The following is a 26,849-nucleotide window of genomic DNA, read 5'->3' on the forward strand; positions in this document are numbered from 1 at the left end:
ACACACTCACTCACCCTTCTGTCCCACACAGACTCACACACTCACACACACTCACTCACACACTCACTCACCCTTCTGTCCCACACAGACTCTCACATTCACACACACTCACTCACATACTCACTCACCCTTCTGTCCCACACAGACTCTCACACTCACACACACTCACTCACACATTCATTCACCCTGCTGTCCCAAACATACTCTCACACACACACACTCACTCACCCTGCTGTCTCACACAGACTCTCACACTCACACACTCACTCATCCTTCTGTCCCACACAGACTCTCACACTCACACACTCACTCACCCTTCTGTCCCACACAGACTCTCACACTCACACACACTCACTCACCCTTCTGTCCCACACAGACTCTCACACTCACACACACTCACTCACACACTCACTCACCCTTCTGTCCCACACAGACTCACACACTCACACACACTCACTCACACACTCACTCACCCTTCTGTCCCACACAGACTCTCACATTCACACACACTCACTCACATACTCACTCACCCTTCTGTCCCACACAGACTCTCACACTCACTCACACATTCATTCACCCTTCTGTCCCACACAGACTCACACACTCACACACACTCACTCACACACTCACTCACCCTGCTGTCCCACACAGACTCTCACACTGACACACACTCACTCACACACTCACTCACCCTTCTGTCCCACACAGACTCTCACACTCACTCACACACTCACTCACTCTTCTGTCCCACACAGACTCTCACACTCACACACACTCACTCACCCTTCTGTCCCACACAGACTCTCACACTCACACACACTCACTCACACACTCACTCACCCTTCTGTCCCACACAGACTCTCACACTCACACACACTCACTCACACATTCATTCACCCTTCTGTCCCACACAGACTCTCACACCCACACACACTCTCTCACACACTCACTCACCCTGCTGTCCCACACAGACTCTAACACTCACTCACACTCACTCACACACTCACTCACCCTGCTGTCCCACACAGACTCTCACACTGACACACACTCACTCACACACTCACTCACCCTTCTGTCCCACACAGACTCTCACACTCACTCACACACTCACTCACCCTTCTGTCCCACACAGACTCTCACACTCACACATACTCACTCACACACTCACTCACCCTTCTGTCCCACACTCACTCACACACTCACACACACTCACTCTCACACTCACTCACCCTTCTGTCCCACACAGACTCTCACACTCACACATACTCACTCACACACTCACTCACCCTTCTGTCCCACACAGACTCTCACACCCACACACACTCTCTCACACACTCACTCACCCTTCTCTCCCACACAGACTCTCACACTCACACATACTCACTCACACACTCACTCACCCTTCTGTCCCACACAGACTCACACACTCACACACACTCACTCTCACTCACCCTTCTGTCCCACACAGACTCTCACACTCACACATACTCACTCACACACTCACTCACCCTTCTGTCCCACACAGACTCTCACATTCACACACACTCACTCACACACTCACTCACCCTTCTGTCTTACACAGACTCTCACACTCACACACACTCACTCACACATTCATTCACCCTGCTGTCCCACACAGACTCTCACACTCACACATACTCACTCACACACTCACTCACCCTTCTGTCCCACAAAGACTCACACACTCACACACACTCACTCACACACTCACTCACCCTTCTGTCCCACACAGACTCTCACATTCACACACACTCACTCACACACTCACTCACCCTTCTGTCTTACACAGACTCTCACACTCACACACACTCACTCACACATTCATTCACCCTGCTGTCCCACACAGACTCTCACACTCACACACACTCACTCACCCTGCTGTCTCACACAGACTCTCACACTTACACACACTCACTCACACTCTCACTCACCCTTCTGTCCTACACAGACTCTCACACTCACACACTCACTCACCCTTCTGTCCCACACAGACTCTCACACTCACACCCACTCACTCACTCACCCTGCTGTCCCACACAGACTCTCACACTCACACACTCACTCATCCTTCTCTCCCACACTGACTCTCACACTCACACACACTCACTCACACACTCACTCACCCTTCTGTCCCACACAGACTCTCACACTCACACATACTCACTCACACACTCACTCACCCTTCTGTCCCACACAGACTCACACACTCACACACACTCACTCACCCTTCTGTCCCACACAGACTCTCACACTCACACACACTCACTCACACATTCATTCACCCTTCTGTCCCACACAGACTCTCACACTCACACACACTCACTCACACACTCACTCACCCTGCTGTCCCACACAGACTCTCACACTCACTCACACTCACTCACACACTCACTCACCCTGCTGTCCCACACAGACTCTCACACTGACACACACTCACTCACACACTCACTCACCCTTCTGTCCCACACAGACTCTCACACTCACTCACACACTCACTCACTCTTCTGTCCCACACAGACTCTCACACTCAGACACACTCACTCACCCTTCTGTCCCACACAGACTCTCACACTCACACATACTCACTCACACACTCACTCACCCTTCTGTCCCACACTCACTCACACACTCACACACACTCACTCTCACACTCACTCACCCTTCTGTCCCACACAGACTCTCACACTCACACACACTCACTCTCACACTCACTCATCCTTCTGTCCCACACAGACTCTCACACTCACACATACTCACTCACACACTCACTCACCCTTCTGTCCCACACAGACTCACACACTCACACACACTCACTCACACACTCACTCACCCTTCTGTCCCACACAGACTCTCACATTCACACACACTCACTCACACACTCACTCACCCTTCTGTCCCACACAGACTCTCACACTCACACACACTCACTCACACATTCATTCACCCTTCTGTCCCACACAGACTCTCACACTCACACACACTCACTCACACACTCACTCACCCTGCTGTCCCACACAGACTCTCACACTCACTCACACTCACTCACACACTCACTCACCCTGTTGTCCCACACAGACTCTCACACTGACACACACTCACTCACACTCTCACTCACCCTTCTGTCCAACACAGACTCTCACACTCACTCACACACTCACTCACTCTTCTGTCCCACACAGACTCTCACACTCACACACACTCAATCACTCACCCTTCTGTCCCACACAGACTCTCACACTCACACATACTCACTCACACACTCACTCACCCTTCTGTCCCACACAGACTCACACACTCACACACACTCACTCACACACTCACTCACCCTTCTGTCCCACACAGACTCTCACATTCACACACACTCACTCACATACTCACTCACCCTTCTGTCCCACACAGACTCTCACACTCACACACACTCACTCACACATTCATTCACCCTGCTGTCCCAAACATACTCTCACACACACACACTCACTCACCCTGCTGTCTCACACAGACTCTCACACTCACACACTCACTCATCCTTCTGTCCCACACAGACTCTCACACTCACACACTCACTCACCCTTCTGTCCCACACAGACTCTCACACTCACACACACTCACTCACCCTTCTGTCCCACACAGACTCTCACACTCACACACACTCACTCACACACTCACTCACCCTTCTGTCCCACACAGACTCACACACTCACACACACTCACTCACACACTCACTCACCCTTCTGTCCCACACAGACTCTCACATTCACACACACTCACTCACATACTCACTCACCCTTCTGTCCCACACAGACTCTCACACTCACACACACTCACTCACACATTCATTCACCCTGCTGTCCCAAACATACTCTCACACACACACACTCACTCACCCTGCTGTCCCACACAGACTCTCACACTCACACACTCACTCACCCTTCTGTCCCACACAGACTCTCACACTCACACACTCACTCACCCTTCTGTCCCACACAGACTCTCACACTCACACACACTCACTCACATACTCACTCACCCTTCTGTCCCACACAGACTCTCACACTCACACACACTCACTCACACATTCATTCACCCTTCTGTCCCACACAGACTCTCACACTCACTCACACATTCATTCACCCTTCTGTCCCACACAGACTCACACACTCACACACACTCACTCACACACTCACTCACCCTGCTGTCCCACACAGACTCTCACACTGACACACACTCACTCACACACTCACTCACCCTTCTGTCCCACACAGACTCTCACACTCACTCACACACTCACTCACTCTTCTGTCCCACACAGACTCTCACACTCACACACACTCACTCACCCTTCTGTCCCACACAGACTCTCACACTCACACACACTCACTCACACACTCACTCACCCTTCTGTCCCACACAGACTCTCACACTCACACACACTCACTCACACATTCATTCACCCTTCTGTCCCACACAGACTCTCACACCCACACACACTCTCTCACACACTCACTCACCCTACTGTCCCACACAGACTCTCACACTCACTCACACACTCACTCACCCTGCTGTCCCACACAGACTCTCACACTGACACACACTCACTCACACACTCACTCACCCTTCTGTCCCACACAGACTCTCACACTCACTCACACACTCACTCACCCTTCTGTCCCACACAGACTCTCACACTCACACATACTCACTCACACACTCACTCACCCTTCTGTCCCACACTCACTCACACACTCACACACACTCACTCTCACACTCACTCACCCTTCTGTCCCACACAGACTCTCACACTCACACATACTCACTCACACACTCACTCACCCTTCTGTCCCACACAGACTCACACACTCACACACACTCACTCTCACTCACCCTTCTGTCCCACACAGACTCTCACACTCACACATACTCACTCACACACTCACTCACCCTTCTGTCCCACACAGACTCACACACTCATACACACTCACTCACACACTCACTCACCCTTCTGTCCCACACAGACTCTCACATTCACACACACTCACTCACACACTCACTCACCCTTCTGTCTTACACAGACTCTCACACTCACACACACTCACTCACACATTCATTCACCCTGCTGTCCCACACAGACTCTCACACTCACACATACTCACTCACACACTCACTCACCCTTCTGTCCCACAAAGACTCACACACTCACACACACTCACTCACACACTCACTCACCCTTCTGTCCCACACAGACTCTCACATTCACACACACTCACTCACACACTCACTCACCCTTCTGTCTTACACAGACTCTCACACTCACACACACTCACTCACACATTCATTCACCCTGCTGTCCCACACAGACTCTCACACTCACACACACTCACTCACCCTGCTGTCTCACACAGACTCTCACACTTACACACACTCACTCACACTCTCACTCACCCTTCTGTCCTACACAGACTCTCACACTCACACACTCACTCACCCTTCTGTCCCACACAGACTCTCACACTCACACCCACTCACTCACTCACCCTGCTGTCCCACACAGACTCTCACACTCACACACTCACTCATCCTTCTCTCCCACACTGACTCTCACACTCACACACACTCACTCACACACTCACTCACCCTTCTGTCCCACACAGACTCTCACACTCACACATACTCACTCACACACTCACTCACCCTTCTGTCCCACACAGACTCACACACTCACACACACTCACTCACCCTTCTGTCCCACACAGACTCTCACACTCACACACACTCACTCACACATTCATTCACCCTTCTGTCCCACACAGACTCTCACACTCACACACACTCACTCACACACTCACTCACCCTGCTGTCCCACACAGACTCTCACACTCACTCACACTCACTCACACACTCACTCACCCTGCTGTCCCACACAGACTCTCACACTGACACACACTCACTCACACACTCACTCACCCTTCTGTCCCACACAGACTCTCACACTCACTCACACACTCACTCACTCTTCTGTCCCACACAGACTCTCACACTCAGACACACTCACTCACCCTTCTGTCCCACACAGACTCTCACACTCACACATACTCACTCACACACTCACTCACCCTTCTGTCCCACACTCACTCACACACTCACACACACTCACTCTCACACTCACTCACCCTTCTGTCCCACACAGACTCTCACACTCACACACACTCACTCTCACACTCACTCACCCTTCTGTCCCACACAGACTCTCACACTCACACATACTCACTCACACACTCACTCACCCTTCTGTCCCACACAGACTCACACACTCACACACACTCACTCACACACTCACTCACCCTTCTGTCCCACACAGACTCTCACATTCACACACACTCACTCACACACTCACTCACCCTTCTGTCCCACACAGACTCTCACACTCACACACACTCACTCACACATTCATTCACCCTTCTGTCCCACACAGACTCTCACACTCACACACACTCACTCACACACTCACTCACCCTGCTGTCCCACACAGACTCTCACACTCACTCACACTCACTCACACACTCACTCACCCTGTTGTCCCACACAGACTCTCACACTGACACACACTCACTCACACTCTCACTCACCCTTCTGTCCAACACAGACTCTCACACTCACTCACACACTCACTCACTCTTCTGTCCCACACAGACTCTCACACTCACACACACTCAATCACTCACCCTTCTGTCCCACACAGACTCTCACACTCACACATACTCACTCACACACTCACTCACCCTTCTCTCCCACACAGACTCTCACACTCACACATACTCACTCACACACTCACTCACCCTTCTGTCCCACACAGACTCACACACTCACACACACTCACTCTCACTCACCCTTCTGTCCCACACAGACTCTCACACTCACACATACTCACTCACACACTCACTCACCCTTCTGTCCCACACAGACTCTCACATTCACACACACTCACTCACACACTCACTCACCCTTCTGTCTTACACAGACTCTCACACTCACACACACTCACTCACACATTCATTCACCCTGCTGTCCCACACAGACTCTCACACTCACACATACTCACTCACACACTCACTCACCCTTCTGTCCCACAAAGACTCACACACTCACACACACTCACTCACACACTCACTCACCCTTCTGTCCCACACAGACTCTCACATTCACACACACTCACTCACACACTCACTCACCCTTCTGTCTTACACAGACTCTCACACTCACACACACTCACTCACACATTCATTCACCCTGCTGTCCCACACAGACTCTCACACTCACACACACTCACTCACCCTGCTGTCTCACACAGACTCTCACACTTACACACACTCACTCACACTCTCACTCACCCTTCTGTCCTACACAGACTCTCACACTCACACACTCACTCACCCTTCTGTCCCACACAGACTCTCACACTCACACCCACTCACTCACTCACCCTGCTGTCCCACACAGACTCTCACACTCACACACTCACTCATCCTTCTCTCCCACACTGACTCTCACACTCACACACACTCACTCACACACTCACTCACCCTTCTGTCCCACACAGACTCTCACACTCACACATACTCACTCACACACTCACTCACCCTTCTGTCCCACACAGACTCACACACTCACACACACTCACTCACCCTTCTGTCCCACACAGACTCTCACACTCACACACACTCACTCACACATTCATTCACCCTTCTGTCCCACACAGACTCTCACACTCACACACACTCACTCACACACTCACTCACCCTGCTGTCCCACACAGACTCTCACACTCACTCACACTCACTCACACACTCACTCACCCTGCTGTCCCACACAGACTCTCACACTGACACACACTCACTCACACACTCACTCACCCTTCTGTCCCACACAGACTCTCACACTCACTCACACACTCACTCACTCTTCTGTCCCACACAGACTCTCACACTCAGACACACTCACTCACCCTTCTGTCCCACACAGACTCTCACACTCACACATACTCACTCACACACTCACTCACCCTTCTGTCCCACACTCACTCACACACTCACACACACTCACTCTCACACTCACTCACCCTTCTGTCCCACACAGACTCTCACACTCACACACACTCACTCTCACACTCACTCACCCTTCTGTCCCACACAGACTCTCACACTCACACATACTCACTCACACACTCACTCACCCTTCTGTCCCACACAGACTCACACACTCACACACACTCACTCACACACTCACTCACCCTTCTGTCCCACACAGACTCTCACATTCACACACACTCACTCACACACTCACTCACCCTTCTGTCCCACACAGACTCTCACACTCACACACACTCACTCACACATTCATTCACCCTTCTGTCCCACACAGACTCTCACACTCACACACACTCACTCACACACTCACTCACCCTGCTGTCCCACACAGACTCTCACACTCACTCACACTCACTCACACACTCACTCACCCTGTTGTCCCACACAGACTCTCACACTGACACACACTGACTCACACTCTCACTCACCCTTCTGTCCAACACAGACTCTCACACTCACTCACACACTCACTCACTCTTCTGTCCCACACAGACTCTCACACTCACACACACTCAATCACTCACCCTTCTGTCCCACACAGACTCTCACACTCACACATACTCACTCACACACTCACTCACCCTTCTGTCCCACACAGACTCACACACTCACACACACTCACTCACACACTCACTCACCCTTCTGTCCCACACAGACTCTCACATTCACACACACTCACTCACATACTCACTCACCCTTCTGTCCCACACAGACTCTCACACTCACACACACTCACTCACACATTCATTCACCCTGCTGTCCCAAACATACTCTCACACACACACACTCACTCACCCTGCTGTCTCACACAGACTCTCACACTCACACACTCACTCATCCTTCTGTCCCACACAGACTCTCACACTCACACACTCACTCACCCTTCTGTCCCACACAGACTCTCACACTCACACACACTCACTCACCCTTCTGTCCCACACAGACTCTCACACTCACACACACTCACTCACACACTCACTCACCCTTCTGTCCCACACAGACTCACACACTCACACACACTCACTCACACACTCACTCACCCTTCTGTCCCACACAGACTCTCACATTCACACACACTCACTCACATACTCACTCACCCTTCTGTCCCACACAGACTCTCACACTCACACGCACTCACTCACACATTCATTCACCCTGCTGTCCCAAACATACTCTCACACACACACACTCACTCACCCTGCTGTCCCACACAGACTCTCACACTCACACACTCACTCACCCTTCTGTCCCACACAGACTCTCACACTCACACACTCACTCACCCTTCTGTCCCACACAGACTCTCACACTCACACACACTCACTCACATACTCACTCACCCTTCTGTCCCACACAGACTCTCACACTCACACACACTCACTCACACATTCATTCACCCTTCTGTCCCACACAGACTCTCACACTCACTCACACATTCATTCACCCTTCTGTCCCACACAGACTCACACACTCACACACACTCACTCACACACTCACTCACCCTGCTGTCCCACACAGACTGTCACACTGACACACACTCACTCACACACTCACTCACCCTTCTGTCCCACACAGACTCTCACACTCACTCACACACTCACTCACTCTTCTGTCCCACACAGACTCTCACACTCACACACACTCACTCACCCTTCTGTCCCACACAGACTCTCACACTCACACACACTCACTCACACACTCACTCACCCTTCTGTCCCACACAGACTCTCACACTCACACACACTCACTCACACATTCATTCACCCTTCTGTCCCACACAGACTCTCACACCCACACACACTCTATCACACACTCACTCACCCTGCTGTCCCACACAGACTCTCACACTCACTCACACTCACTCACACACTCACTCACCCTGCTGTCCCACACAGACTCTCACACTGACACACACTCACTCACACACTCACTCACCCTTCTGTCCCACACAGACTCTCACACTCACTCACACACTCACTCACCCTTCTGTCCCACACAGACTCTCACACTCACACATACTCACTCACACACTCACTCACCCTTCTGTCCCACACTCACTCACACACTCACACACACTCACTCTCACACTCACTCACCCTTCTGTCCCACACAGACTCTCACACTCACACATACTCACTCACACACTCACTCACCCTTCTGTCCCACACAGACTCACACACTCACACACACTCACTCTCACTCACCCTTCTGTCCCACACAGACTCTCACACTCACACATACTCACTCACACACTCACTCACCCTTCTGTCCCACACAGACTCACACACTCATACACACTCACTCACACACTCACTCACCCTTCTGTCCCACACAGACTCTCACATTCACACACACTCACTCACACACTCACTCACCCTTCTGTCTTACACAGACTCTCACACTCACACACACTCACTCACACATTCATTCACCCTGCTGTCCCACACAGACTCTCACACTCACACATACTCACTCACACACTCACTCACCCTTCTGTCCCACAAAGACTCACACACTCACACACACTCACTCACACACTCACTCACCCTTCTGTCCCACACAGACTCTCACATTCACACACACTCACTCACACACTCACTCACCCTTCTGTCTTACACAGACTCTCACACTCACACACACTCACTCACACATTCATTCACCCTGCTGTCCCACACAGACTCTCACACTCACACACACTCACTCACCCTGCTGTCTCACACAGACTCTCACACTTACACACACTCACTCACACTCTCACTCACCCTTCTGTCCTACACAGACTCTCACACTCACACACTCACTCACCCTTCTGTCCCACACAGACTCTCACACTCACACCCACTCACTCACTCACCCTGCTGTCCCACACAGACTCTCACACTCACACACTCACTCATCCTTCTCTCCCACACTGACTCTCACACTCACACACACTCACTCACACACTCACTCACCCTTCTGTCCCACACAGACTCTCACACTCACACATACTCACTCACACACTCACTCACCCTTCTGTCCCACACAGACTCACACACTCACACACACTCACTCACCCTTCTGTCCCACACAGACTCTCACACTCACACACACTCACTCACACATTCATTCACCCTTCTGTCCCACACAGACTCTCACACTCACACACACTCACTCACACACTCACTCACCCTGCTGTCCCACACAGACTCTCACACTCACTCACACTCACTCACACACTCACTCACCCTGCTGTCCCACACAGACTCTCACACTGACACACACTCACTCACACACTCACTCACCCTTCTGTCCCACACAGACTCTCACACTCACTCACACACTCACTCACTCTTCTGTCCCACACAGACTCTCACACTCAGACACACTCACTCACCCTTCTGTCCCACACAGACTCTCACACTCACACATACTCACTCACACACTCACTCACCCTTCTGTCCCACACTCACTCACACACTCACACACACTCACTCTCACACTCACTCACCCTTCTGTCCCACACAGACTCTCACACTCACACACACTCACTCTCACACTCACTCACCCTTCTGTCCCACACAGACTCTCACACTCACACATACTCACTCACACACTCACTCACCCTTCTGTCCCACACAGACTCACACACTCACACACACTCACTCACACACTCACTCACCCTTCTGTCCCACACAGACTCTCACATTCACACACACTCACTCACACACTCACTCACCCTTCTGTCCCACACAGACTCTCACACTCACACACACTCACTCACACATTCATTCACCCTTCTGTCCCACACAGACTCTCACACTCACACACACTCACTCACACACTCACTCACCCTGCTGTCCCACACAGACTCTCACACTCACTCACACTCACTCACACACTCACTCACCCTGTTGTCCCACACAGACTCTCACACTGACACACACTCACTCACACTCTCACTCACCCTTCTGTCCAACACAGACTCTCACACTCACTCACACACTCACTCACTCTTCTGTCCCACACAGACTCTCACACTCACACACACTCAATCACTCACCCTTCTGTCCCACACAGACTCTCACACTCACACATACTCACTCACACACTCACTCACCCTTCTGTCCCACACAGACTCACACACTCACACACACTCACTCACACACTCACTCACCCTTCTGTCCCACACAGACTCTCACATTCACACACACTCACTCACATACTCACTCACCCTTCTGTCCCACACAGACTCTCACACTCACACACACTCACTCACACATTCATTCACCCTGCTGTCCCAAACATACTCTCACACACACACACTCACTCACCCTGCTGTCTCACACAGACTCTCACACTCACACACTCACTCATCCTTCTGTCCCACACAGACTCTCACACTCACACACTCACTCACCCTTCTGTCCCACACAGACTCTCACACTCACACACACTCACTCACCCTTCTGTCCCACACAGACTCTCACACTCACACACACTCACTCACACACTCACTCACCCTTCTGTCCCACACAGACTCACACACTCACACACACTCACTCACACACTCACTCACCCTTCTGTCCCACACAGACTCTCACATTCACACACACTCACTCACATACTCACTCACCCTTCTGTCCCACACAGACTCTCACACTCACACACACTCACTCACACATTCATTCACCCTGCTGTCCCAAACATACTCTCACACACACACACTCACTCACCCTGCTGTCCCACACAGACTCTCACACTCACACACTCACTCACTCTTCTGTCCCACACAGACTCTCACACTCACACACACTCACTCACCCTTCTGTCCCACACAGACTCTCACACTCACACACACTCACTCACACACTCACTCACCCTTCTGTCCCACACAGACTCTCACACTCACACACACTCACTCACACATTCATTCACCCTTCTGTCCCACACAGACTCTCACACCCACACACACTCTCTCACACACTCACTCACCCTGCTGTCCCACACAGACTCTCACACTCACTCACACTCACTCACACACTCACTCACCCTGCTGTCCCACACAGACTCTCACACTGACACACACTCACTCACACACTCACTCACCCTTCTGTCCACACAGACTCTCACACTCACTCACACACTCACTCACCCTTCTGTCCCACACAGACTCTCACACTCACACATACTCACTCACACACTCACTCACCCTTCTGTCCCACACTCACTCACACACTCACACACACTCACTCTCACACTCACTCACCCTTCTGTCCCACACAGACTCTCACACTCACACATACTCACTCACACACTCACTCACCCTTCTCTCCCACACAGACTCACACACTCACACACACTCACTCTCACTCACCCTTCTGTCCCACACAGACTCTCACACTCACACATACTCACTCACACACTCACTCACCCTTCTGTCCCACACAGACTCACACACTCATACACACTCACTCACACACTCACTCACCCTTCTGTCCCACACAGACTCTCACATTCACACACACTCACTCACACACTCACTCACCCTTCTGTCTTACACAGACTCTCACACTCACACACACTCACTCACACATTCATTCACCCTGCTGTCCCACACAGACTCTCACACTCACACATACTCACTCACACACTCACTCACCCTTCTGTCCCACAAAGACTCACACACTCACACACACTCACTCACACACTCACTCACCCTTCTGTCCCACACAGACTCTCACATTCACACACACTCACTCACACACTCACTCACCCTTCTGTCTTACACAGACTCTCACACTCACACACACTCACTCACACATTCATTCACCCTGCTGTCCCACACAGACTCTCACACTCACACACACTCACTCACCCTGCTGTCTCACACAGACTCTCACACTTACACACACTCACTCACACTCTCACTCACCCTTCTGTCCTACACAGACTCTCACACTCACACACTCACTCACCCTTCTGTCCCACACAGACTCTCACACTCACACCCACTCACTCACTCACCCTGCTGTCCCACACAGACTCTCACACTCACACACTCACTCATCCTTCTCTCCCACACTGACTCTCACACTCACACACACTCACTCACACACTCACTCACCCTTCTGTCCCACACAGACTCTCACACTCACACATACTCACTCACACACTCACTCACCCTTCTGTCCCACACAGACTCACACACTCACACACACTCACTCACCCTTCTGTCCCACACAGACTCTCACACTCACACACACTCACTCACACATTCATTCACCCTTCTGTCCCACACAGACTCTCACACTCACACACACTCACTCACACACTCACTCACCCTGCTGTCCCACACAGACTCTCACACTCACTCACACTCACTCACACACTCACTCACCCTGCTGTCCCACACAGACTCTCACACTGACACACACTCACTCACACACTCACTCACCCTTCTGTCCCACACAGACTCTCACACTCACTCACACACTCACTCACTCTTCTGTCCCACACAGACTCTCACACTCAGACACACTCACTCACCCTTCTGTCCCACACAGACTCTCACACTCACACATACTCACTCACACACTCACTCACCCTTCTGTCCCACACTCACTCACACACTCACACACACTCACTCTCACACTCACTCACCCTTCTGTCCCACACAGACTCTCACACTCACACACACTCACTCTCACACTCACTCACCCTTCTGTCCCACACAGACTCTCACACTCACACATACTCACTCACACACTCACTCACCCTTCTGTCCCACACAGACTCACACACTCACACACACTCACTCACACACTCACTCACCCTTCTGTCCCACACAGACTCTCACATTCACACACACTCACTCACACACTCACTCACCCTTCTGTCCCACACAGACTCTCACACTCACACACACTCACTCACACATTCATTCACCCTGCTGTCCCACACAGACTCTCACACTCACACACACTCCCTCACCCTGCTGTCTCACACAGACTCTCACACTCACACACACTCACTCACACACTCACTCACCCTTCTGTCCCACACAGACTCTCACACTCACACACACTCACTCACACACTCACTCACCCTTCTGTCCCACACAGACTCTCACACTCACACACACTCACTCACCCTTCTGTGCCACACAGAGTCTCACACTCACACACACTCACTCACACACTCACTCACCCTTCTGTCCCACACAGACTCTCACACTAACTCACACATTCATTCACCCTTCTGTCCCACACAGACTCTCACACTCACACACTCACTCACCCTGCTGTCCCACACAGACTCTCACACTGACACACACTCACTCACACACTCACTCACCCTTCTGTCCCACACAGACTCTCACACTCACTCACACACTCACTCACTCTTCTATCCCACACAGACTCTCACACTCACACACACTCACTCACCCTTCTGTCCCACACAGACTCTCACACTCACACACACACTCACTCACCCTTCTGTCTCACACTCACTCACACACTCACTCACCGTGCTGTCCCACACAGACTCTCACACTCACTCACACTCACTCACACACTCACTCACCGTTCTGTCCCACACAGACTCTCACACTCACTCACCCTGCTCTCCCACACAGACTCTCACACTCACTCACACTCACACACACACTCACTCACCCTTCTGTCCCACACAGACTCTCACACTCACTCACACACTCACTCACCCTGCTGTCCCACACAGACTCTCACACTCACTCACACACTCTCTCACCCTGCTGTCCCACACAGACTCTCACACTCACTCACACTCACTCACACACTCACTCACCCTTCTGTCCCACACAGACTCTCACACTCACTCACACACTCACTCACCCTGCTGTCCCACACAGACTCTCACACTCACTCACTCACCCTTCTGTCCCACACAGACTCTCACACTCACTCACACACTCACTCACCCTTCTGTCGCACACAGACTCTCACACTCACTCACACACTCACTCACCCTTCTGTCCCACACAGACTCTCACACTCACTCACACACTCACTCACCCTGCTGTCCCACACAGACTCTCACACTCACTCACACACTCACTCACCCTGCTGTCCCACACAGACTCTCACACTCACTCACACTCACTCACACACTCACTCACCCTTCTGTCCCACACAGACTCTCACACTCACTCACACACTCACTCACCCTGCTGTCCCACACAGACTCTCACACTCACTCACACACTCACTCACCCTGCTGTCCCACACAGACTTTCACACTCACTCACACTCACTCTCACACTCACTCACCCTGCTGTCCCACACAGACTCTCACACTCACTCACACTCACTCACACACTCACTCACCCTTCTGTCCCACACAGACTCTCACACTCACTCACACACTCACTCACCCTGCTGTCCCACACTGACTCTCACACTCACTCACACACTCACTCACCCTGCTGTCCCACACAGACTCTCACACTCACTCACACTCACTCTCACACTCACTCACCCTGCTGTCCCACACAGACTCTCACACTCACTCACACATATACACACAAACATGCACACTTCCACTCATATACACAGTCACTCACACACGTTTACAAGATTTAAAACATTCACACTCACACAAGCTCACAAACCCATGCACACATTTATAAACACGCTCTCTCTGACGTACACACACCCACCCTCTCACACTCACCCTCTCACACACACCGCACACACACGCCCTCTCACACACACCCTCTCACACACCCTCTCACACTCACACTCTGACACCCACCCTCTCACACACACTGCACACACATGCCCTCTCACACACACTGCACACACACGCCCTCTCACACACACCACACACACACCCTCTCACACACCCTTCTCACTCACACACTCTCACACCCACCCTCTCATATACGCCCTCACATCCACACTGTCACACCCGCCCTCTCACTCCTGCCCTCTCACACCCGCTCTCTCACTTCCACCCTCTCACAGCCGCCCTTTCACACCCACCTTCTCACTCCTGGCCTCTCACACCCGCTCCCTGGCACCCCCACTCACACTCCCACACTCTCACATCCACACTCTCACACCCGCCCTCTCACTCCTGCCCTCTCACACTGCCCTCTCACACTCGCCCTCTCCCTCCCGCCCTCTCACACCCACACTCTCACACCGCCCTCTCACACCCGCCCTCTCACACCTGCTCTCTCAGTCCCCCCCTCTCACACCCACCCTCTCACACTGCGCTCTCACACCCGCCTCTCACACCCGCCCTCTCACACCCACCCTCTCACTACCGCCTCTCACACCCGCACTCACTCCCGCCCTCTCACTCCCGCCCCCTGACACCCCCACTCACACTCCCACACTCTCACACCCACCCTCTCACAGCTGCCCTCTCAAACCCACACTCTCACTCCCACCCTCTCACCCCTGCCCTCTCAAACTCACCCTCTCCCACCCACCCTCTCACACTACCCTCTCACACCCGCCTCTCACACCCGTCCTCTCACACTGCCATCTCACACCCGCCTCTCACACCCGCCCTCTCACTCCCGGCCACCGACACCCCCACTCACACTCCCACACTCTCACACCCGCCCTCGCACACCCACCCTCTCACACCCGCCCTCTCACACCCCTGCCCTCTCACCCCTGCCCTCTCAAGCCCGCCCTCTCACGCCCGCCCTCTCACGCCCGCCCTCTCACGCCCGCCCTCTCACGCCCGCCCTCTCACGCCCGCCCTCTCACACCCCTGCCCTCTCAAGCCCGCCCTCTCACGCCCGCCCTCTCACGCCCGCCCTCTCACGCCCGCCCTCTCACGCCCGCCCTCTCACGCCCGCCCTCTCACGCCCGCCCTCTCACGCCCGCCCTCTCACGCCCGCCCTCTCACACCCGCCCTCTCACACCCCTGCCCTCTCACACCCACCCTCTCACACCCGCCCTCTCACAGCCTCTCCTGACCAATGGGGAGAAAGTTTCTGAGTTGTTGCTGTAATTAATCTTGTCATGGGAGTGATGATTGTGACCAATTAGAAGTGTTAGTGTGTAAGTGAGTAACACATGATGCAAGAATGTTTGCAAAGCAATGGGAATGAGGTGAGAGTGGGGATTGGGGTGAGAGTGGGGAATGAGGTGAGAGTGGGGATTGGGGTGAGAGTGGGGATTGGGGTGAGAGTGGGGAATGAGGTGAGAGTGGGGATTGGGGTGAGAGTGGGGATTGGGGTGAGAGTGGGGATTGGGGTGAGAGTGGGGATTGGGGTGAAGTTGGGGAATGAGGTGAAAGTGGGGATTGGGATGAAGTTGGGGATTGGGGTGAGAGTGGGGATTGGGGTGAAGTTGGGGAATGAGGTGAAAGTGGGGATTGGGATGAAGTTGGGGATTGGGGTGAAAGTGGGGATTGGGGTGAAAGTGGGGATTGGGGTGAAAGTGGGGATTGGGGTGAAGTTGGGGAATGAGGTGAAAGTGGGGATTGGGATGAAGTTGGGGATTGGGGTGAGAGTGGGGATTGGGGTGAACGTGGGGATTGGGGTGAGAGTGGGGATTGGGGTGAAGTTGGGGAATGAGGTGAAAGTGGGGATTGGGATGAAGTTGGGGATTGGGGTGAGAGTGGGGATTGGGGTGAAAGTGGGGATTGGGATGAAAGTGGGGATTGGGGTGAAGTTGGGGAATGAGGTGAAAGTGGGGATTGGGGTGAAAGTAGGGAACGGGGTAAAAGTGGGGAATGGGGTGAATGTGGGGAAAGAATGACCTACCAAGTTTCTTCAAGGCTTGGTTTAGTTCAACGTCAAAGTTGATGTTGAGTTTTGGGATCTTGACTGGCATTGGACGAGCCTTGAAAATCCGGGCCAATAGATCTGTGATGTTCAGTTTGGGCACAATGTTGTCGAGTTTCCAATTCCCCATCGGTTTCACAACAATAAAGCTCATGTTTTGTTTGAAGGATAATCTAGCAACCTACAGGAACAACAATATAAACCATGCAGACTCGAGAGAACACATACCAGCCTCCAATTTCAGCTGCAGTCCCCACTCCCAAACCCTTCATTCCAGTTTGACCTCTCCTTTGAAGAAGTGCACGGAATGATCCTGTCCCTGTTGCTGTTTGCAGGTTCGACAGAGTCACATTGAATGTACAACAGAGACACAGTCTCCTTGGCCCAAATACTTCATCCAGGTGTTTACACTTCACATGAGTCTCCTCTGATTGTTATCTCCCCCATCACAATCTTTGAATGAATCTTTCTATTCCCTTTTCTCTCGGGTACCTGTCTGATTTCCTATTGAACATATCAGTAGGAGTTGTCTCCACATTCTAGCCTGTCCCTGGATAGCTCAGTGGGTTAGCACTGCAGCCTCACAGCACCCGGGACCTGGGCTCAATTCCCGTCTCCGGCGACTGTCTGTGTGGAGTTTGCACATTCTCCCTGTGTCTGCGTGGGTTTCCTCCCACAGTCCGAAGAGGTGCAATTTAGGGAAGATTAGGTAAATTGCCCCATAGTGTCCAGGGATGTGTAGGGTGGGTGGATTAGCCCTGGGAAATGCAGGGTTACAGGGATGGGGTGTGTCTGGGTAGGATGCTCTTTGGAGAGTCAGTGTGGGCATGTTGGTCTGAATGGCCTGTTTCCACACTGTAAGGATTGTATTCTAAAAAATTCCTGATAGGTTTTATCAGCTTCCAGCTGCACTCCATCATCAATAACAAATGAAATCACTGGGTAGCAGCTGGAATCAGGAATCAGGAATCCCACCTCGGCCAATGCCCCGACATTTTGGCAGAATTCTGATTAGTTCTAGTTTACTAACTGTACTCGGACTTATCCTGGAGATTTTATCAATGACCTCTGACCACAAACCAATTTTAGACTTTGTTCCAACCTGCAATCAATCAGCAATGAACAAACAAGTTTCATCAAAGCTGATGAAACTGTCAAACTGTTGCTCAGTGATTTTCCCCTTTGGTCTGTTTACAATCAGGCCCTGTGGATGAACCTTTAATTAGCTGAGACTCCAGGATAATTCTGGACAGGCAGTAACTTTAAATCACTGCTCCAGGCCTGATCACGATCACCAGACTCAGGCTAAACCAAAGACACACCTCAGTCTCATTCTGCTTTCCCATTCAGGAACCTTAAGGCAACTTCTGCAGTTTGTTCTAAGACCATAAGACCATAAGACATAGGAGTGGAAGTAAGGCCATTCGGCCCATCAAGTCCACTCTGCCATTTAAATCACGGCTGATGGGCATTTCAACTCCACTTCCCTGCACTCTCCCCGTTGTTAGAGGGACTAACAGAGCTGACACAGCTATTGTCTAAGTCAGCGAAAAATCAGAAACTCCTGGAGAAACCCAGCAGGTCAGGCAGCATCTGTGGAGAGAAAGCAGAGTTAACATTTCAGGTTCGGTGACCCTTCTTCAGAACAGAGTGTCAATCAGCGAATTCCTCTGATATTTGTTGTTTCTTATTGGGCTAGAAATGGAATTGGAAGTCGGGCTGCTATCACTGAGGCAGTTTAAAGATTAAGTGCTGCTTTGGTTTCAGAGCTGTCACATATAATGTCGTGTTTTGAAGCAGTGAGAGACAGAGTGTAAGACTGAAACATACCAAGAATCCTTTGAGTTAAGGAAATCCTATCCAGCAACAGCCCTCTGGTTGGTTGCGTTACAGAACACTACAAAGTTCTCGGTGACTGTGCCATTCTTCAATTCTGTGTCTCAGACAATCAAATGCCCGACTCACTGGTTCTGGGATTTGCATCATAGACCTGTGTCTAGAACCTATCTGACACCATCCATGTGGAACTGGGGGAACGTGGCTGTAAATGATCCCGTGTCACCATCCAAGGAAGAGAAAGTACTTATCCCTGACCCAACATCCCAAGCAGCATAAGACCTGATTGTTTATCTCATTGCTAATTTGAGATCTTGCTGTTTACAAATTGACTGCCATGTTTCTGACACTGCAGAGTAAGTGCACTTCATTGGCTGGCATCTGGGGAGTGTTAAACAACAGGAACAGAAGGTGGGGGGCACTTAACTGTTCCAGCCTGTTTCTTCTCCAATTAATACATTTAGTAGGACAATTGTACAGAGCTGAGGGGAACACATTCCCAAAGAGTCACCATGGGAACAATGGACCAAATGGCCTCTCTGCATCATGCTGTGAAGATGCCAAGAGATGTGCAATAGAAATGCAAGACTTTTCTTTTACTGTCTGTCAATAATTTGCACCGTGAGGGCAGCTAGCGCCACTTGGACTGAATCTTTGCTGACTTTTGTACATGGACTCAGCTGGAATCCCAGCTCCAAGCCAGCAGGGGATTGGCATTAGCAGAGCCCTCACCAGTCACAGGGTCTCCAGCCAGAGAAGGAATAACTCTGAGGAACTACGAGAGAGGAGTGTTGTGCCTGGAGTCGGACCAAGGGACAGCGGAAACAGGGGAGAGTCCCTATTCCATTCAACAGGGTCAGAGGTCGATGGCTGAATGAGGTACAAATGTAAAGCGAGCAGCACTTACCTCAATCTGCAGATCATCGTCGTGGAAACTACTGAGTGGGTATTTGGGATGCTGCATCATTGCAACCTGGACAGAATTCCCATCCTCCTTGTAAAAAACATCATTGGAGGTTGCGAGAGGATCAAACTGTACCTGCCATAACCCTGTGAGTATGGGAATAAAACATTAAGCCATCAGTGGAATTTTTCAGCACCAGGCCAACAAGAAACAATGCTCTGTCAGATGGAATAAGTGGATCAAAAGTCAGTCGGGGGACATTTAGAAAACAACAATCATTATAAGGTAGAGTTCAGGGTGATAGTGGAGAATGACAAGAGTTAATGTGCAGTGAGGAAAGACAATTGGCAGAGAGCGGCCTTCAGTAGGACGATGATGGAGCTGCAGGTTAGACTGGAACAAGAGGCTCAAACAAACAACCTGCCACTGAATGATGGGCTCCCTCCAGAGAGCAGGTGGTTCATGTGTTATCACAACTGGGAAGATAGGACACACAAAACCACAGCTCCCTGGATGACAAAGAAAATAAGTAAGGATAATACACTCAAGACAAGTGTCAGACTGAAAACACAACAGAGAACCAGCAGGAAGGCTCATGGGGAGGTGAACAATCATATTTAAGAAGCAAAGGGAGATTTTGAGAAAAGACTGGCAGCCAACACAAAAGGGTGTACCAAAGGTTTTGGTAAGCAGTTACATTGTAGGGGAGTATGTCAGGGAAAAATGGGGGCCAGTTAGAGACCAAAACAGGGATTTATAGCTGGCGCAGAGAGCATGGCTGAGGTGTTAAATGAAAAGGTTGCATCTGGCTTTAGCAGAGAGGAAGCTGCTCAGGTTACCAGAGGAAGGGACTCAGTCCCTGGGCAGGGCACTGATGAGGAGTAAGTGTTGGAGGGACTGTGACTATTTAAAGCTAACAAGGCTGAAGGACGGCACCATGTGTGTCCACGGAATCTGAAGGAAGTGAGAGTGGAAACTGCATGGACACTGGCCTAATCTGGTCTCCCCCGGCCTCGGAGGGGAGGTGCCCGAAATCTGGAGAATTGTAAACATCACGGTTTTGTTTCAGATACATTGTAAGGACACTCCCAGTAATGCCCGACAGCTCAAGTTTGATGATGGGGAAGATTCTAGAAATGATTATTCAGGACGAACTGAGTGATTACATGGAGAAAGGTGGCTGATTAGAAAGATTCAGCATTTCCAAAGGGGTATCAGTGCCTAGCTAACAGAAAGGCTCAATGAAGGTAGTACTGTTGATTATTGTATACACGGGTTGCCAGAGATCATTTGAGACAGCACTACACCTCCGTGAACAAAGTTATAGCTCATGATATAAAAAGGAAGAGTTGCGACAGGGCCATAGTATTGGCTGAGTCACAGGAAATAGACAGTAATAGTCAAAAGATATTTTCTGGGCTGTAGGGAAGTTGTAGTGGAGTTCCGCATTGGGAACCTTGCATTTCCTGATATATATTAATGATCTAGTTCTTGATGTACACAGGACAATTTCAAAGCTTGTACATGACATTAAACTTGGAAGAATTATAAACTGTGAGGAGGGTAGCATGAAATTCCAAAAGGGCATCGACAAGGTGGAGGAGTGGCAAATAGGTGGCAGGTGAGATTTAATGTAGAGGAGCGAGAACAAAGAGCAAAGAACAAACAAAATTACAGCACAGGAACAGGCCCTTTGGCCCTCCAAACCTGCCTTGATCCAGATCCTCTATTTAAACCTGGCACCTATTTTCCAAGGATTTGTATCCCTTTGCTCCCTGCCCATTCATGTATCTGTCTAGATACATTTTAAATGATGCTATTGTGCCCACCTCTACTACTTCCCCTGGCAACGCGTTCCAGGCACCCACCACCCTCTGCGTAAAGAACTTTCCATGCATATCTCGCTTAAACTTTTCCCCTTTCACCTTGAAATCATGACCTGTAGTAATTGAGTCCCCCACTCTGGGGAAAAAGCTTCTTGCTAGTCACCCTGTCTATACATCTCATGATTTTGTAGGCCTCAGTTAGGTCCCCCCTCTTTCTAATGTAAATAAGCCTAATCTACTCAACCTTTCTTCATTGCTAGCACCCTCCATACCAGGCAACATCCTGATGAACCTCTGCTGCACCCTCTCCTCATCCACATCCTTTTGGTGATGTGGCAACCAGAAGGTGATACACTTTGGCAGAACATTGAAAAACAATACAAAGTAGAAGATACAGTTGCAAATGGAGTGCAGGAGCAGGGGGACCTTGGTGTATATTTGACCAGATCATTTAAGGTGACAGGTCAGGTGGACGGAATAGTTAACGTAACATACAGCGAACTCAGCTTTATTAACAAGGGCATAGCATACAAGAGCAAGGAGGTAATGTTGAATTTGTATAAGACATCTGTTAGATCTAGCTGGAATATGGTGTATAGTTGTGGATGCCACATTGTAGGAAGTACATTGGAGACAATGTAACAGCAATTTACAAAAATGGTTCCAGGATAGGGAAATTCAGAAGTGAGGATAGACTGAAGAAACTGGGAATGTTGTCCTCGAAGAGAAGCTACAGGAGACATGATGGAGGTTTTTTTAAAGTCACCAGTGGCTGGCAAAGTAGATAGGGAGATGCGGTTCCCGTTTGCAAAAGGTAAAAAAAAACCAAGGGAGCATAAATTTAAAGTGATGTGCAAATGAAGCAAGGGCGATGCAAGAAAAAGCATTTTCACATCAAGTGGTTAGGGTATAGAATGCAATGCCTAGAAATGTGGCAGAAGCTGATTCAATTCAGGCATTCAAGAGGACATTGGATGGTTACTTGGATAAAAGCAGTATTTAGGGACATTTGGTAAAAACAGCAGAGTGGCACCAGGTAATGACACACATCTGAGGAGACAGTGCGGGTGTGATGGGCTGAATGGTCTCCTGAATGGTACACTGTAACAATTCTGTGACAGTGTGTTCAGGGAAAACAGGGATTACTCCCTGGGGACAGAGAAGATGAAAGTGAAATCTAAACTTCCCAAAGGCTGTGGACCAAGTGATTCCAGGGACTGGAGCAGATCAGACAGACGCAAGTTGTACAGAATCAGCAGAAGGCCCAGACAAAGTAAAGTGAGACGCTTGGACAGCCTCACAGAAACCTCAACACTGCAGCTGCTGGAAATCTGAAATGAAATCACAAAATGCTGCAGAAACTCAGCATCTGAAAGGGGAGAGAGAGAGAGAGAGTTCTTAACTTTGGAGCTGAAAAGTCTTTTGGCACAGCTCCGGTGATAACAGACGAGCTGACAGTGGAAGGAAATACAACATTGCAATATGGCTTGAGAATTCCAGCTTGATGCAGTTTTTTGGAAAAGGGCAGAGGATGCGGGAAAATTGTGACAAATTGGACACCCCTATTGAGGAGGCAGCAGGAGGGCGACGTGTAGAATGATCTCCATGTGCCAGATGATTCAGGAATTCTACAAGGCCCAGTCTCTGGGGCTTCAGCAAAATCCGCCCTCCAGGGAAAGAGTGTGGGACTGTACCCCAGTGAGAGTCACTGTGTGTGGGACCGTATCCCAGTGAGAGTCAGTGTGTGTGGGACTGTACCCCAGTGAGAGTCACTGTGTGTGGGACCGTATCCCAGTGAGAGTCAGTGTGTGTGGGACTGTACCCCAGTGAGAGTCAGTGTGTGTGGGACCGTACCCCAGTGAGAGTCAGTGTGTGTGGGACTGTACCCCAGTGAGAGTCAGTGTGAGTGGGACTATACCTAAGTGAGGGTCAGTGTGTGTGGGACTGTACCCCAGTGAGAGTCAGTGAGTGTGTGTGGGACTGTACCCCAGTGAGAGTCACTGTGTGTGGGACCGTATCCCAGTGAGAGTCAGTGTGTGTGGGACTGTACCCCAGTGAGAGTCACTGTGTGTGGGACCGTATCCCAGTGAGAGTCAGTGTGTGTGGGACTGTACCCCAGTGAGAGTCAGTGTGTGTGGGACCGTACCCCAGTGACAGTCAGTGTGTGTGGGACTGTACCCCAGTGAGAGTCAGTGTGAGTGGGACTATACCTAAGTGAGGGTCAGTGTGTGTGGGACTGTACCCCAGTGAGAGTCAGTGAGTGTGTGTGGGACTGTACCCCAGTGAGAGTCAGAGTGAGTGTGGGACTGTACCCCAGTGAGAGTCAGAGTGAGTGTGGGACTGTACCCCAGTGAGAGTCAGTGAGTGTGTGTGGGACTGTACCCCAGTGAGTTTCAGTGTCTGTGGGACCGTATCTCAGTGACAGTCAGTGTGTGTGGGATTGTACCCCAGTGAGAGTCAGTGTGTGTGGGACTATACCTCAGTGAGTGTCAGTGTGTGTGTGGGACTGTAACCCAGTGAGAGTCAGTGTGAGTGGGACTGTACCCCAGTGAGGGTCAGTGTGTGTGTGGGACCGTACCCTAGTGAGGGTCAGTGTGTGTGGGACTGTACCCCAGTGAGGGTCAGTGTGTGTGGGAGCTGTACCCCAGTGAGGGTCAGTGTGTGTATGTGGGACTGTACCCCAGTGAGAGACAGTGTGAGTGGGACTGTACCCCAGTGAGAGTCAGTGTGTGTGGGACTGTACCCCAGTGAGAGTCAGTGTGTTTGTGAGTGTACCCCAGTGAGAGTCAGTGTGTGTGGGACTGTACCCCAGTGAGAGTCAGTGTGTTTGTGAGTGTACCCCAGTGAGGGTCAGTGTGAGTGGGACTGTACCCCATTGAGAGTCAGTGAGTGTGGGACGATACCCCGGTGAGAGTCAGTGTGTGTGGGACCGTATCCCAGTGAGAGTCAGTGTGTGTGTGGGACTGTACCCCAGTGAGAGTCAGTGTGAGTGGGACTATACCTAAGTGAGGGTCAGTGTGTGTGTGGGACTGTACCCCAGTGAGAGTCAGAGTGAGTGTGGGACTGTACCCCAGTGAGAGTCAGTGAGTGTGTTTGGGACTGTATCCCATTGAGAGTCAGTGTGTGTGGGACTGTACCCCAGTGAGGGTCAATGTGTGTGGGACTGTACTCCACTGAGAGTCAGTGCATGTGGGACTGTACCCCAGTGAGAGTCAGTGAGTGTGGGACGATACCCCGGTGAGAGTCAGTGTGTGTGGGACCGTATCCCAGTGAGAGTCATTGTGTGTGGGACTGTACCCCAGTGAGAGTCAATGTTTGTGGGACTGTACCCCAGTAAGAGTCAGTGTGTG

The 26,849-nt window shown here is 51.2% G+C and overlaps 1 protein-coding gene across 1 annotated transcript in view; it reads right to left on the reverse strand.

Annotated features, from left to right (window-relative positions):
* Positions 1 to 26,849, reverse strand: part of serpinf2b (serpin peptidase inhibitor, clade F (alpha-2 antiplasmin, pigment epithelium derived factor), member 2b) — a 75,813-nt gene that overhangs the window by 24,632 nt on the left and 24,332 nt on the right. Inside the window, exons 6-7 of the mRNA XM_048557349.1 lie at positions 21,677 to 21,819; positions 18,913 to 19,114 (exon numbers count right to left, since the gene is read on the reverse strand). Coding sequence (XP_048413306.1) covers positions 18,913 to 19,114; positions 21,677 to 21,819 — 345 coding nt within the window. The remainder of the gene's footprint in view (positions 1 to 18,912; positions 19,115 to 21,676; positions 21,820 to 26,849) is intronic.

Source organism: Stegostoma tigrinum, chromosome 27, assembly GCF_030684315.1.
Source record: "Stegostoma tigrinum isolate sSteTig4 chromosome 27, sSteTig4.hap1, whole genome shotgun sequence".
Classification (NCBI taxonomy): Eukaryota; Metazoa; Chordata; class Chondrichthyes; order Orectolobiformes; family Stegostomatidae; genus Stegostoma; species Stegostoma tigrinum.